Below are 16069 nucleotides of genomic sequence, written 5' to 3' on the forward strand. Positions count from 1 at the left end.
ATACACTTTTTGCATCATTTTGAATGTTTCTGTGGCACTTGTGCCAAGTTTAGCGTGAAATTTAATAACAGCACGTTGTTCCATTATTGTTTTCTGACCTGTAACAAAATAAACTGATTAACAAAATATCAAAAACAATGATAAACGTCAACCGATTTAAATAAAAGTTTTAGATTATGTTCATATATGTCCAAACTTCATATGACATAAAATTTAAACAGATGTTGCTACTGGTTGCTGAGATATAGCTTCAGTCCCGGAATTTAATTGCCGCACTGTGTATTTACAAATTATTTTTAAAACGTATGGAACAACATGTTTAAAAATTATTTTAAAATCTGTGGAACAATCTAAGTGCATGTATAAAACTTTTATCCATGCATGTTATCATGGCAATAGAACTGTATCAATACCATAATTGGTATATAATGTGATGTAAATAAAGATACAGAAAAAGGTTGCTAACAGTACCTCCAATCGTAGGAAACATTAATGGCATCATTTGTGTTAATACAGTTGCCATGTAAGCTGGCTTTGTAAATTTCTAATGCCTCAAGGTTTTGAATGTGATTTTGAAGGTTTCAATTTGGTGTGACAATCTGACCAGTTTGGCTTTATGGAGGTCAGCCTGTATGTCGGGGTCTATGGTGTAGGTGGACCGGAGTACGGTTGAAAACGTTAGTTTTCTATTAAAGTGTTATTACTGGACTTTTAAGGTTCTCAAGTGTAAAAAATACAGTTTATCACTAATGTTTTCGAACTGTTAAATAGTTCTTCCGTAGGTGAAATATGCTGAATGATCAATGGAACACAAAAAAAGAATGTGAATATTCAAATTAAATCGAACATATGTTTGACGAAAGTTGTTACAATGGACATGCGCATTTCGTGCTTGGATGGTGGCAATTAAAGGTTGGCATCCATAAGGGCTTGCTAGGCAACAGATAAATTTAGTTCCTCCTTTTGGTTGATGCAGGTGGCATTGTGGCTTGCTCAATAAATGGATATGGTTTCTAACCGTCTTAGATGTTCATGGTGAGGCATAGTGAGGATGACCTTGGCTTGATCAAATTCCGTCTCGATATCAGAGTCAGATGCATAAGTAGCAAGGACCATGGTCTGTCTTCCATGCTGAAAGTCTGCATGGTGTTCGCGTATTCTGGTTCCTAAGGAGCATTTCGTTGAGCCAATATAAATAATGTCCCTGTCACATCTGTTGTCCCTAAGAGGGATGAAGTAAACACCAGAGAGTCTGTTATGGTCAGGAGAGTCTTTCCCGTTGCAGAGGGTGTCAAAGATCATCGGACATCTCCTGTACATGATCCGCATGTGGCGTTTGTTGGCAATTGGATAAGGTGTTGATTTCCATCTCTGGTGCTGATGTTTACATTTATTTATTTACTTGACATTTTGTTATGTTTATTCTAGAATTGCATTTTATAAGATAGTTTTTATATTATTAATTTGATTTATCAGTATTTATGTATTTTATAACTTATTGATATCTACTGGAATTAATTATTCTATAGTTTTTCCATTGTAAGTTCTTAAACAGTATTTTATATTCATTAATCATTAATAACAGATTTAAAATTCTTAATTTTTTCAGTCAAAATATTTTATGATAAAATTTTATGTTTTGTTTTTTTTAAATAAATCCCAAATTATAAGATTTTATTATATATATTTTCTGGATACATATTTAGAAAAATAACTTTATGAAATACATTATAAAAGCTGTTACATTCTTTCATAGCCATTCAAGAAAGTAAATAAGTCAGCTTATTGAAATATTTACTAAAGACAAAACATTGGTTTGTCTTTGGTAAAAAGAGAAGCACTGATTTAATTTCTAATTGTTTTCAATTTATGGGAAATCATCTACAGGATACAAAATACAAAGTTGAATTAATAAAAATATTAGGTATTATCTGATGTATTTCAAACAATCTGTGCCCATTAGCTAGAAAATTAATAATTTATATATATGATGAGATGACATACTTTTTACATAGAGAGGAAGGATATAATACAATATCAATATAAATTTAGTTCATTTTTTTATTATATGTTATTATAACTGTAACATATATATTATTAAAATTTATTTCTTTATTAATATTTTAATATATTTATCATGTACAGGAAATGGAAAAACTGTTCGAAATGATAATTCTAGCAGGTTTGGAAAATTCATTCAAGTGTGTTTTGATTCAAGATATCAAATTAAAGGATGTATTATACAAGATTATCTACTGGAACAGTCAAGAATAACTTTTCAGTCTGTAGGTGAAAGGAATTATCATGTATTTTATCAATTAGTGGCTGGAGCACAACGTAATAAAGAATTAAGGGATCAGTTTATGATTGGTCCAGCAGAATCATATAATTATCTAAACCAAAGTGGTTGTACTAAAATTGAAGGTGTCAATGATGCTCATATGTTTGATGCCTTACGTCTTGCTATGTCAGTTCTAAACATGCCTTCTGACATGTGTGATGGTATATTTGGTGTTTTGAGTGCCATTTTATGGCTAGGAAATTTACAGTTTGAAGATGTGGATGAAGAAAACTGCCAGTTGACATCAAATGATGAAGAAATCATAATGACTGTAGCTACTCTTTTAGGGCTGGATCCTGAAGGACTTACACAAGTGGCATTGCAGCGTCAAATAAATGTCAGAGGAAATGTTACTGAAATACCATTAAAGTTACATGAAGTAAGTACATTATTTCATTTTTCATAAACATCAAAATATAAAAAAAAATATAGTTGAACTATTGTAAAATAGAACATAGGAATATTTCTTGAAATTCCAGTATAAAAATATGTTAATTTTCTTAAATAAATTAATATATATTGGTATATATTTCATTTTGTATGTTATATTTTGAAATAATCTTAGAATCTTAGACTTACTTCAAACTCAAACCAAAACAGTGCTACTTTTGATATATTTTCTTTCACTAATGTTTTCGAACCTCAGGTTCTTCTTCAGGTGAACAAACAATGGACAAAAATATTCGGTGGAACGAATCTTTTTCAAAACGAATTCTGAAATGGAACATTCTAAGGAAACTTGTGCAGTCCTCGTAATTTTGCGCATGTGCAGTTGATAGAAGTATAACTTTTGCCTTATCATGTATCATAAACCAGAGTTTGCCAGGCTATCGATAATGCTAGTTCATCTTTATTGTTGATACATTTTTCTTCCCGTGCTACTTTATGTATACATATCGCTTCCATCCATTGTAAATGATCTTTCTTTACTTGAAATAATCTTTCAAGTAAAGCAACAGCTTCTACTGTATATATTATTTTCATATAGTTAACATGTAAATAAATTGTTTTTTAATTTAACATAGAGAATTAAAACATCTAAAGAAACAAATTTTTGGATGTTGTTGCAAAACATTTTAATCTTAACCTTAAAGATTAATTATTATATAAGTTAAATAACAATAATTTCTTTTTACAATCTAATTCTTATATACAATTAAGTTATATATGTGGTTTATTTTTTAATGGTTGATGAACTTTTTGTTAATTGATAATGAAAAATTTCTAAATTGGTGGTTTTTTATACTTTCATTTTACCAAAAGACTTACAACTGTACCAGAATCATTTACAGTACAGTAGAACCTCGCTTAATGAGCACTTCGCATAACAAGTGTTTCGAATAACGAGCAAAATAAATTGTGAAAAAATGACTTGCTTAATGAGCGATGTTTCACATAACGAGTGGCCAGGAGAGGGGAAGTCCTGGATTGTGCGCATGCTCCATCAGTCCATGTTTAGCACTCGTTCAACTAGCATCTAAGTAGCTATACATTTTTTCAAACTTGTGTTCACACATATTACGTATAAACATTAACAACCATAGTCCATTATATAATAAACATGCCAAACAATATGCCAAATTCTTGGGCTATGTAAAGGTCTAATTACATATTAGAAATTAATTAATTTGACTAGAGGTAGGCAGTTATGCTTCCATCCCTTATTAAATTTAATGATGAATTCCAAATTAAATTCCAGAAATGTCTAACTTAAAAATTAATTAATTATAATTATTAAATTTAATATGAGATGGAAACATAACTACCTACCTCTAGGCAAATTAATTAATTTCTAATATTTAATTATAGCCTTTACATAGCCCAAGAATTTGGTATATCTTTTGGTGTGTTTATCAGACAAATTATCTGATTTTTTTTTTTCCTGCAAATTGAATTTGCATTTCAGGTTGGTTCCTTTCACCCTAGAAGAAAAGATGATGATTCACACTCCTTAACAGTGTATATTGTATAATTTTCTTTGAATAAACATTATACATAAAATATTTGAGCATTTTTTTCTGGCGCGGAACACATTATCGTATTTTACATTAATTTATATAGGAAAAATTGTTTCGCTTAATGAGTGTTTTGCATTACAAGTAAGACTCTGGAACAAATTATGCTTGTTAAGTGAGGTTCCACTGTATTTAAAATTCATTACATGTATCAATATTAGCATTTTTTGCCCTCATTACACTATTAAATAAACAGAAAATACATCTTTCAATAAGTAGTACATTATACGTAAGTAATAAATAAATAAATATACTCTCACCGAAATGGAGATTTAAAAGTATTTTGGTTGATGTTTTTACAAAATAGCATTTAGATGACTATTTTTTTTACAAATCATACATTTTCTAAAAATTTCTATAATACAAGATGTTTTGGGCATAATTAAATAACAGTAGAAATAATTTTAAATGTTCTTAAAACATATAATTATAAAAAAACTTAGTCCTAGCATTCAGCATTGCCTAGAGAAATTTAATGAAGATGCAGTAACAGGATAAAATTTTATTATAACGAGATAAAAATATAGCTAGCTTGTAATATATAATCCATAGAGGTAACATAGAGGATTTAGTGATAATACATGATATACCTAATCTTGTGGATGATTACAATATGTGAATTTTAAGACAATTAATAAATGAACAGTAAACTTATATAAATGAAAGATCTTTTGCAACTGTGAGAACTGAAAGGTGGGAGTGGATTGACTGATACTCTATTTTTGTCAGACTACAAAAATGTAATCTGCTTTGCTTATGGAACAAACTAATGTAAAAAGTCTGAAGGTATTCTATGATATAGTAAGGAGAGCAATTAAATAATTCCAAAATAAAAATTTTGCAAAGTGTGAAGTCCCAGACAGAACTCAAAATTTTGTGTCAAAGTTAATGAATATCTAGTGGGACAGTTAAACTCTCACCGTTTGAAAATAAAACCCAACACAAAACTTACAGTCTCATGAAGACAATAAAAAGTTTTCTTTCTGTCAAAAAGGAAAACTAAAGGGTGGAATTATAGGGGAGAATTTCAAGGTTTAGAGCTATTTTATCCGATCGGGATCAGTTAAATGTCAACAGTGAACTCTCCCCTGCCTCAAAAGGTTTTGAATTGTCACCAGGAGATGAGGGAAGACTAATTGGAACATGTAATAGAGGAGAGAAACCCTTTAAAAACTCTAATTTCAAGGACATGACGTTCTCTCTCTAAGATTCATTCTTTTCTCCAAGATCTGTCATATTTTGGCCTGTCTGGGATCTACCAGTATATGCTAAATCCAAGTTCCCTGTGTGTGATTGAACATCCATCTGTGACAGAACAGCATTCGACATCACATATCTGTTCGAATTCGAACTTACCAACAATCCCCATGGCCGTCAATCCTTTAGAAGACAATCACCAAGGGATCAAGTGAATACATTCACTGTTACATTCAAACTTTTTTGGACTCTCTTCTCAAACAGACCAATCAAAGGAGAATTGTAAAGGAGACTATAGCCAAATTTTTTTAAGAACATTTTTTATTTTATTAAATGGGAAAAAGTGAATGGAAAACCTGTCTCAGTGTGTAAATCATGCCCACTCACAGTTGTCTTGACCCCTTGACCGTCCCAACAATTGCATACAATCGGCAAATTTTACAAAAGTGTGATTGATAATTTTTGACAAGACTATGCCTTGTTTATAAAATCGTGCTGCTGTCCTGGGTTACCAACTTAGAGGTATGAAGGAGTACATGTCAGGAGTTGCAATTTGGCACAGTATTAGGTGCCCAAATCATGCGCACATAAAAAAAATCAGACTTGTAGGTTCTCGGGACTGAGAACTGAGTCAAAATAAAATAGAAAATGGTGGACAATCTACAAACAGGCAAGAGTGTGAGATTTGTGCATGCATATATCGTTGGAAGTTAGAAATGCAAATGTTACAAAATCGAATTTTGACAAACGAATCTTTGAAAAAATCAATTTACCTCTCTGGTCACAATCTGCTGACTTCAACCAGTTGACCCGAAATTTCTTGTTTCAGCATTGGAATGTTTTTGAAACTAGATGGCACTAGTTGTTATAATTTTATATTAAAACAAACTTCTGAAATATAATTTTTTTTTGTTTTTACATTTATTAATATATATACTGTATTTTGTTTCTGCAAAATAAAAAAATAATTTTGGATGATACAATAGCCACAATTATTTTTTCAAAAATGGAAAGTTTTTGTTAGGCATCGACAAAAAATTCAACTTGGGGAGACATGCAACGGACAGAAATTTTGACATTGGAGAGGTTAATTTCACTGAAAATGCCTCGTGGTTGTGGCCGTGGCCGTGGCCAATGAAGTTTGAACAATTGCATCGAGCCTTAAGTCTCTGAGACATAGTCTTGTCCCAAAAACCAGCCTTGCCATTTTACTTGTTGAGAATTATTTTGTTTTACAAAAATGAAAAGTGTTATTGGATAGATGTAGCACCATAGTAATAGTCTAGAAATTTGGGTATTTGTATCATAGTCATCATCATTACAGATGGTCCCTTCTCAGTCATTGTAAGTGACTGAGAAGGGACCATCTGTGGTGCCAGTGTTGCATTCCAAAATGTCAGACCTACAGGAGCAATCAGATTTTGTGTGAAATTAGGAAAAATGGCCTTAGAAGTCCACAAACTGGAATAAGCCACAAAAATGATAGTCCAAGTTTTATTCTTCAACATGAAATTGCATCTCATTACAAGGTGCTGTCTGTGAACCAGGATTTGGCCAAAAACAGTGGGATATTGTGTTTAGCCAAATTGCATCTATCAATATAACTTAAAAGAATGCAATAATAAATTTAATATTGTATTGTAAAGGTTAATATATTTAATAACTTTTCAAAAAATTTAAAAAACCAATGGGATCAGTAAAATTTCAATTCTAAAAACTTTAAATTAAAATCCAAGTAAAAAGCTACTCTTTAAAATCCGACTTCGAGTGAGTTAAGAAGACAAAAAAAGAACGAAAAGATGCTATACTTTCATAATTTTATTAATTCCATTTCCCAAATGCATTTCGCAACGCCTCATCAGTACTACCCACTGATGAGGCGTTGCGAAATGCATTTGGGAAATGGAATTAATAAAATTATGAAAGTATAGCATCTTTTCGTTCTTTTTTTTGTCTTCTTAACTCACTCGTAATAACTTTTGTTCTCAAGTTGTGAGGATGTATCAATATATAAACATCTCAAAGCCCGATGTTATTAATCAAAGCCAAACAATCGCTGTAATGAATTGGGCTATTTTTCCACTACTATTAATAATGTGTTTAGATAACTGTGGATGGTTATATCTAAAATTAAATGTCTGGAAGTGAAGAGTCACACAGAGTTTGGGTAGCATAACTGGCAATGTATCCACATGGTAAGTAGGAGTTGCAGGTTCGAGTCCTGCTCTGGGTCGATTTTTTTCTTCCAAAATATTCTAAATTATTTAATAAATATTAATTTAATTATAATTAATAAAATTAATAAGAGATGGTGCCTAATGCTACCTCTAGTACCAAATTACTTATAATTTGATTATTAATAGTAGTGGAAAAATAGCCTGATTCACTACAGCGATCATTTGCCACAAGCAATGAGTGCTAGATGTTACATGGAGGAACATAAATCTGGCTTAATGCATCTTAGTAAGTCTATATTATAAATAAATTGCAGTTAGAGTGCAGAAAATTTTTGATCTTAACATTTCTCACTTCAGGAAAAATTCAAAATGCTCCCTGTATGATTATAACTTCAAAAATTAATGTTTTGCCTATTCAAACATTATTACCTAAATTTAGTCAAATTTATCTCCATTCAAAAGAGAATAATTATCTATTAAATTACAATTTTATGAGCTGAAACAGAAATGTTTGAATTTATATCATTATTTTGAAAAATATTTTCAATTTTTCTTGATTATTTCCACCCATTTAATTAAATGATTAAAAAACCAATCCAAAAAGTGTTAGGTGCCATTTCTTATTTATGGTTTTAAATGATTTAGATTAATTAATTAAAATTATAATTATTAAAGTTAATAAGAGATGACACCTAACCTTCCCTCTAGTGCCAAATTGGTTACATAATTTATTTAGTATTTAGCCATATCTTGCTCGATAGAATTCGGCATTTGGTTGATGTCTAGCTTATTATTAAGACAGTAATTTTGATCTCAATATTCAATATTATTCATAAAACTTTTAAAGGAATAGAATGTTTGTAAATTGTTTATTTTTTGAATAACAAGTTATGAGTAGAGATTTTCCTTCATTTTGAAATCTCTATTATAACAGACATAACAGATGTATCTTTTTAAGTAGAAAAATATTTTTATTTATTTAAAAAACTAAATATTCAAGAGTTTACTATTTTATCAAAACAGTGTAGCATTGCTATGGAACAAAGGCCATGCACATGTGATCTAACTGTGCATTTATAATCTTTAATATCATTGATCCATCACAAGTGAATGTTTCAGTTAATAAATTTACCAAGATTACTAAATTAAGTTTAATCTAATATAATTTAAAATGTGCTTCTACCAGACAATTCCACAATTGATTTGAAAGTGTACTGCTTTTCCTTCTTTATTAATTCTATCCTTGTCATTCCTCAATATTGTATAGAAGTTCGAAGTTCATTTCAAAACCATTTTTGACCCCTTGCAGTCTGCAATTTCTTTCATGATGGCTTTCATATTTCTGTTGTATGTGAACTTTGTGATTCTACTAATATCACCGTTTGTTGTCTTTGCTGTGCCCATTTTGTAGCTTCTTGTTATTGTTTCTGCTCTGTATCCTGGAGTTCTGGCCATTTGCAAAATTCTATTGATCTCCTTCTGCCTATCAACTACACTACTACAATAGAAATAGTCCACTGTCCACTTACATTTTTGTATTTAAATTTATATATTCTATTTTAGAACACTGTTGTTCTAATTTTCTCATTTAACCTGAGGATGGCTATTGAATAGGCTGAAAACGTTAGTTTAGCTTTAAATAAATTATCTCAGCAACTTAAGGTGTATTTTGACGGTCTATTAGTAAATATAATTGTGTATGTAATCTCAAAATTTATATGTATATGTAATTTAAATAAATGTTATCATTTACTGTCCATCTACTTTTGGTCCACCCTGTATAATAAAAATGTTTATTATTAATTAAACATTAAAAATTTATAATTTCATAGTTCTGTTGTTTGTTCTGTAGTAGTGTAGCTTAATTAATGAGGTTTTTAATGTCACAGTACAAAGAGAATTTCAATATTGTGCTAAAGTTTTCTGAACTTGACTAACACTTTTTACCAATAATTAGTCAAATTGCTAAAAATTTTTTTTTCAGCCAGTCCTGGGTATTTTGATGTAGTAGAACCTGGATTTAGCAGATACTTTCAGGACCAGAGATTTCATTTACTTATAATAGAGTATCTGTTTAACTTAGGTATCTATTAAAAAATTGCTTTATATTTTACAATATATAGTGGTATTTTAAATAAATAACATATTGTAGGGTTTTGCAAAAAAATCTGTAATAAGAAATATACGAGACATGTTTTTTAAGTAAGTACCATTTTAAAATAGGGCTGCTGCAGTGTTACAGTTGGTGTTCCACGAATATGCACTGAGTACCTACATCTGTTGGCTAGCTACAGATGTCATTACGAAAGCATTTGTTTGTTTTATGTTTGTTTCTGTGTGTTTAAAATGCCTCAGACAATTGAAAATCCTGCTGATTGTGAAGTACGTGCAGTGATTTATTTTCTTAATACAAAAGACATGAAAGCAGATGACATTCATTGGTAGATTAGAGAGGTGTATGGAAAAAACATTATGAGCAATTGGATGGTAAGAAATTGGGTTAGAGCATTTAAAGATGGCCGTACTAATGTCCATGTCAAGGACCATAGTGGGCGACTGTCTGTAATTACTGAAGACTTGGTGCAGAAAGTTGATGCAAAAGTTTGAGAAAACAGATGCTTTACGATTTCGTCATCCAAAACAAAAAGCATGGCAAGCTCATTGTTTTGCTTCATGACAATGCCTGTCCACACGTGGCTTAACAAACTCAAGACCTTATCACATCATATGGCTGGGAACAATTTGATCACCCTCTGTATAGCCTTGATCTAGTGCTAGTGACTACCATTTGTTCCGCCACTTGAAAAAACATCTAGGTGGTCAGAGCTATGACAACGATGATGATGATGTCAAAATGGCCATGCTGCAGTAGTTGGCAAATCAGGTGCCATATTTCTATGAGGATGGAATTCAGAAGCTGGTTGTACTGTACAATATGATAAGTGCCTTAATATTGGAGGAAATTATGTTGAAAAGTAGATTAAGGTACAGGCTTTCATGTGAGAATAAAATTGTTAAAAAAATTACACTTGTGTTATTTTAATATCAATACAGTACTTACTTAAAAAACACACCTCGTATGTAACCAGAAATAGCTGAAGAATTGCCAAAATTATAGGACTACAGTAGAGAGTCGTTAATCCGAATCAATTCGGGACTGGGGTTGTTCGGATTAGTGATTTGTTCGGATAACCGATTATGTACGAAAAAATATATTAACCTATCCGATGTTCAAATTTTTCTCTGTTGCATGTCGCTTTGTGTTGAATTTTTCTCCATTGCGTGTCACTTCGTATTGAATTTTCGTCGATTTTAAGCCTAACGAAAATTTTTATAATAATAATTGAGGTTATTGTATCGTTAAAAATTATTTCTTTATTTTGTACAAACAAAATAAATATATTGATGAATATAAAAACATGAAAATTATACTTTAGAAGTAAATCTAGTATCAAAAATGTTCGATTCAGCACGGCACAGTCCGACTGAAAATCGTTCGGATAACCGGCAATTTGGATTACCGGGGTTCGGATTAACGACTCTCTACTGTATTTTTATACAATAATTAATTAACAAAATTTGGCACTAAAAGTCTTATATGCCATTTTGTACTAAATTTAATAATTAGAAATTAATGACTAACTAACTTAGAGAACTCTAAAAGAAAAGATTTGGAATAGAGTGGTCTTCAAAACCAGGTAGGCAAATGAATATTACAATTGCTAAAGCTTTAGAAATATCAAAGAAGTGTGATCTGCTAGATAATTCCAATTTTCAATCTATGGACTTCTGTGTTTTCAATAGAAACGTTACAGTGATATATCTTTTAGTCTGGAAAAAGTTGTATTGTCATTATTTTAATGAATTGAAATAATTTTGAATGTTTGAATCTTTTGTTTTTTATTTTTGCTAGATAAACTATGAAACAATTTATCTTTTCTTAAACATTCATATATACAACACAGACATTTTTTCAATATTAAAAAATATAATAATCAAAGCTATTCAAAGGAATACAATAAATGTTTTTAATTTATAGAATTATATAGAATTTATATATAGAACAGAATTTATAGAATAGAATAGAATAATATATAGAATTTATTATTAATATTTTAATTTATAATAATCATTAGGTTATTTTTCTTGATCATTTTTACTAATGGTCAAAAAGAATAACATAATGATTACCGAAACCAACCTAAATGTACAGTTGGTAGCAAATGCTTAGAAAAGGATTTTGCTGCTTTGGTATATTTGGAAATTAGCTAATTATGATATTAAGCTTCTTAAGGAGAATCTTTCCAATTTTCCCAACACTTGACTCAGTTGATTCATTCTACTTCTATTGGGTTGTTCAGAAAGTAATTTTGTTTTTTTACCACCAGAGGGATTAGTTGTATTTTTACCCACCAATTTCATTCTAAATTGTATTGTAATTATATATTCTGACAGCTGACATTTCAAAGCTTATTTGAAAAAAATTTTGTTTGATTCTTTACAATTGTTTTTTTTTTGTTTTGGTGTCCCATCAAATATGGAAAATTAAAAGCAGCATTTTCAGCATATTTTGCTTTTTTATTACTGAAAAGGTAAGAATGCTGTTTATCAAGCAAGAAAAAATTGTGTGATGTGTATGGAGAAGATGTATTGACAGAACGACAATGCCAAAACTGGTTTGCAAAATTTTATTCCAGAAATTTCAATGTTGAAGATGTACCACATTCGGGAAGGTCAGTTAAAGCTGATGAAGACAAAATAAAGGTATTGATTGAAGCGAACCACCAAATAACAACACGAGAAATCATTAAGAGATTAAATTTGTCAAATTCAATCATTTATGATCACTTGAAATGACTTTGTTTCATTTCAAAGCTTAATATATGGGTTCCATATGTTCTTAAAGAAAGAGATTTGCACTGAAAGCTGATATTCATAAAAAAAAGTGATGCTCTCTGTTTGGAGGGATTTTAAGGATATATGTTTTGTTTTTCTATTTTCTACCAGACAATTCCATAGTTGATTTGAAAGTGTACTGCTGTCAACTGGACAAATTGAGTGATATCATCAAACAGAAAAGGCCAGAATTGATCTATAGAAAAGGTGTAGTGTTTCATCATGATAATGTCAGATCTCATACAACTTTTGTAACTTGTCAGAAGCTGTTACAGCTTGGATGGGTTGTGCTTCCATACCCACCATATTAGCAAGATCTTGCCCCCCCTCGGATTATTACTTGTTCTGGTCTTTACAAAAATTTTTAAGCAGTAAAACATTTACTTGAAATGGGGATGTCAAAATCACTTGGATCAGTTTTTTGTAAGCAAAGATCAGAACTTCTATGAGCATGGAATCATGCTACTATCAAAAAGATGGCAAAAGGTATTGGACCAAAATGGTCAATATATAATTCAATAAAATATTTATATATTATAAGAAAATTGCATTTTTCATGGAAAAAAAATGAAATTACTTTCCAAACAACCTAATATATACCTAAAAATATCTGGCATAAACTTTGCTGATTGTCAGGTTGATTTAATATACATTCTAAAAGTAAAATATTGCATTTTAAAATGATTTTGGGAGAAATGTTTTTGAATTTGAAAACATTATTATACAATACATATATAAATCATATTCTGAATGCTATTAAATCAAGAATTTTACAATGAAGTTATCGAATGATTGAATATAATAATGTGGATCATTATAGAGAATTTTTTTTTATTGTTATTTAGGCTAGAGAAAATAGGCATGCAATGGCAAAAGCTTTATATTCAAGAAGTTTTGCATGGATTGTAAATTATATCAATACATGTACTAATCCTGGACAAGACAGTGAACGATTTCTGGGGGTGCTGGACATCTTTGGTTTTGAAAATTTTGATGTAAGTAGATTAATTTAAATAAGATTTTATTACTTATTGTTTGAAGTTATACTTTATAATTATATATACATTTCAGTAATTAGTAATTTAATAGAAGTAAAGAATTTAAATTATAAAACATTTTTAAAACAACTTTTTACTTAATTGATCATAACATTGGACTATAGAAGTATAATTCAAGAATTATTGGATGTACTTCATAAATAAACCTTATAGATTGTGAAATATATTAATTTACAAAAAATTTTTGTTTAAACAATTATGTAGGATAATTTATCAATAATAATCAAGCTTTTCTTTATAGAAATTGAGTGTATTTTTTATATTTTGAATTGAAGTTTCAAGATTTAGGATTTATTCTGATTGTGAAAAATTCCTTTTAAAGTTCTGTATTGTTTACTTTTTTAAATATAAATTATTTTTCTTAAAGCAAATCCAAAGTTTGATTTATTTTTAGCTTGTATTCAATGATAATTTTTTTTTTTGATAATTCAAATATAAATTGTATAAGATTCACTTAGAATCTATCATTTCAAACCATAGAGTGCAAATAGAGTTAAATAGAATTCAGATTTGAATTTCATGTATTTCAAAATGTTTAAGCATTTGTATATTAAATAAATTTATGATAGTTTGTCATTTAGTTTTAATTAATTTTAAGTCAGAATGCATTAATATAGACTTTAGTGATAGATTGATCAGCTGATATATGTCAACTTAATTAAAAGTTACTATAATTTGATATTGTATTTTCTAACAGTACAATGGAGTAGTTCTGAACTTAATACATTATTAATGTTATATTAAGTGATACTTTGGCTTTTTGCTGAACTTATCTTTTAATTAAAATTATTCTCATTCTTGTTTTTATTTTTTCTGATAATGAGTTAATTCATAAGAACAATAAAATGTCCATTGATTTGGAATTTGTTTCTGTTAGAATATATAGATAATATATTCATTATGTGGAAACATTTAGTAGTAGCAGAAAATTTTGCAATTATATTTTAGAATTTTAATTCAAAAGATTAGTTTATTATAAAATAAGTATTAATACATTCCATTGATTTGGAAATTGCTAATTCACTAAAGAATCAGAGACTTATAGAACTAAAATGATTCACAGATTTATAAAATTTATAAAGAACTGCTTTATTAGAAACTCTGTTGTAGCTTCTAATAAAGAAGCAGTTCTTTATTAGAAGCTACAACAGATTCCATTTATTACAACAGTTCTGTTGTAATAATTAGACAAAAATTTTTGGTTATTATATCTTCATAAGGCTTTTTAAAAAAAATTAAATTAACAACATTATGGAAAAGAATATGAATAGGGATATATTTTGCTTATTTTCTCCATGTAAAATGATACAATTCTTCTCATTTAGTTTATTATTTTTCTCCAGAGACCTTGTGATGGTATAATCCCAGTTTGGCCAACTTACTGGGATTATAAGTTGGCCAACTAAGAATGTGATTGTCAATACTTTTGACTCATGAAAGTCAATTTACCATCATATTTTTATTCTTTTATATAAAGTTTATTAACCTACTCTTATAAAATTATGTTGAAAAAAATAGTTACTTTTACTTATTGTACATTAATTGACATCTCAGGTTCTCTCTTTTTCATAAACATGGCATAGACATCATTTAACAAAATCATTTATCAGCTATATAACAAAACTAATTTTATTTCATTCATCATACAAATTATAAGTTTTGCTTTTCTTTGGTGCACTCATTTTACACACAACTGAAATTGTTTTGACACTATAAAGGTGCGGCGGTCGGCAACACTGCGACTGACCACCGTCCCCAACCGGCGTGACGTCAGGGTCGAGGCTAACCTCTTTTGGGCTCGATGTGCTTTGGTTCGGACGTCCACCTCGTGCGCTCCGACCATTGTCTCCACGATCGACATTGTTATACTTTCTGTATATATAGTTGTACTTAGCTGTAAATAAACACGTAATAACAGCATTTAGACTTTTTCTTCGATTTGAGAATACACCACTCAACGTCACGATGACCCTGTTCGTGGATGCGATCGGCTTGACCGATCTAGCCGACTTCGACTATAGAGAGGTACCCATAGCGGACCCCTCAAAGGAATTTGTAACATAACAGCATGATGTAGATATCTCCAAAAAGTATGTTTCAGTTTTTCTTTTTTTCTGTCTTGTTTAATATTTGTATATGGTCTTTCTACTGCATCTTTCAGAAACAAAGACAATTTTACTCATTATCTCATACTGTACAGTGATAGTTAAAAAATTTTAAGGTGAAAAATATGGAATTTATATTTGCTTTCAACAGACTATATTATCAGTGACTGACTTAAAATAATAAAGCAATCAAATTGTTGGCCATGCTGGTATTATCAAAAACATATATGCAATTATTATGTTGTAATTTCAAATAAAGTAATTTTTATGAATAATGGAA

General features: G+C 29.7%; 1 protein-coding gene across 1 annotated transcript in view; it reads left to right on the forward strand.

The window, feature by feature from the left end:
* The window catches only part of Myo81F (Myosin 81F), a 124517-nt gene that overhangs the window by 40396 nt on the left and 68052 nt on the right, over positions 1–16069 (forward strand). Inside the window, 2 exon segments of the mRNA XM_067275827.1 lie at positions 2146–2720; positions 13472–13621. Of these exon segments, the coding sequence (XP_067131928.1) occupies positions 2146–2720; positions 13472–13621 (725 nt within the window).

This window comes from Centruroides vittatus, unplaced genomic scaffold, assembly GCF_030686945.1.
Source record: "Centruroides vittatus isolate TY-2023 unplaced genomic scaffold, ASM3068694v2 contig_1158, whole genome shotgun sequence".
In the NCBI taxonomy this organism is placed as follows: domain Eukaryota; kingdom Metazoa; phylum Arthropoda; class Arachnida; order Scorpiones; family Buthidae; genus Centruroides; species Centruroides vittatus.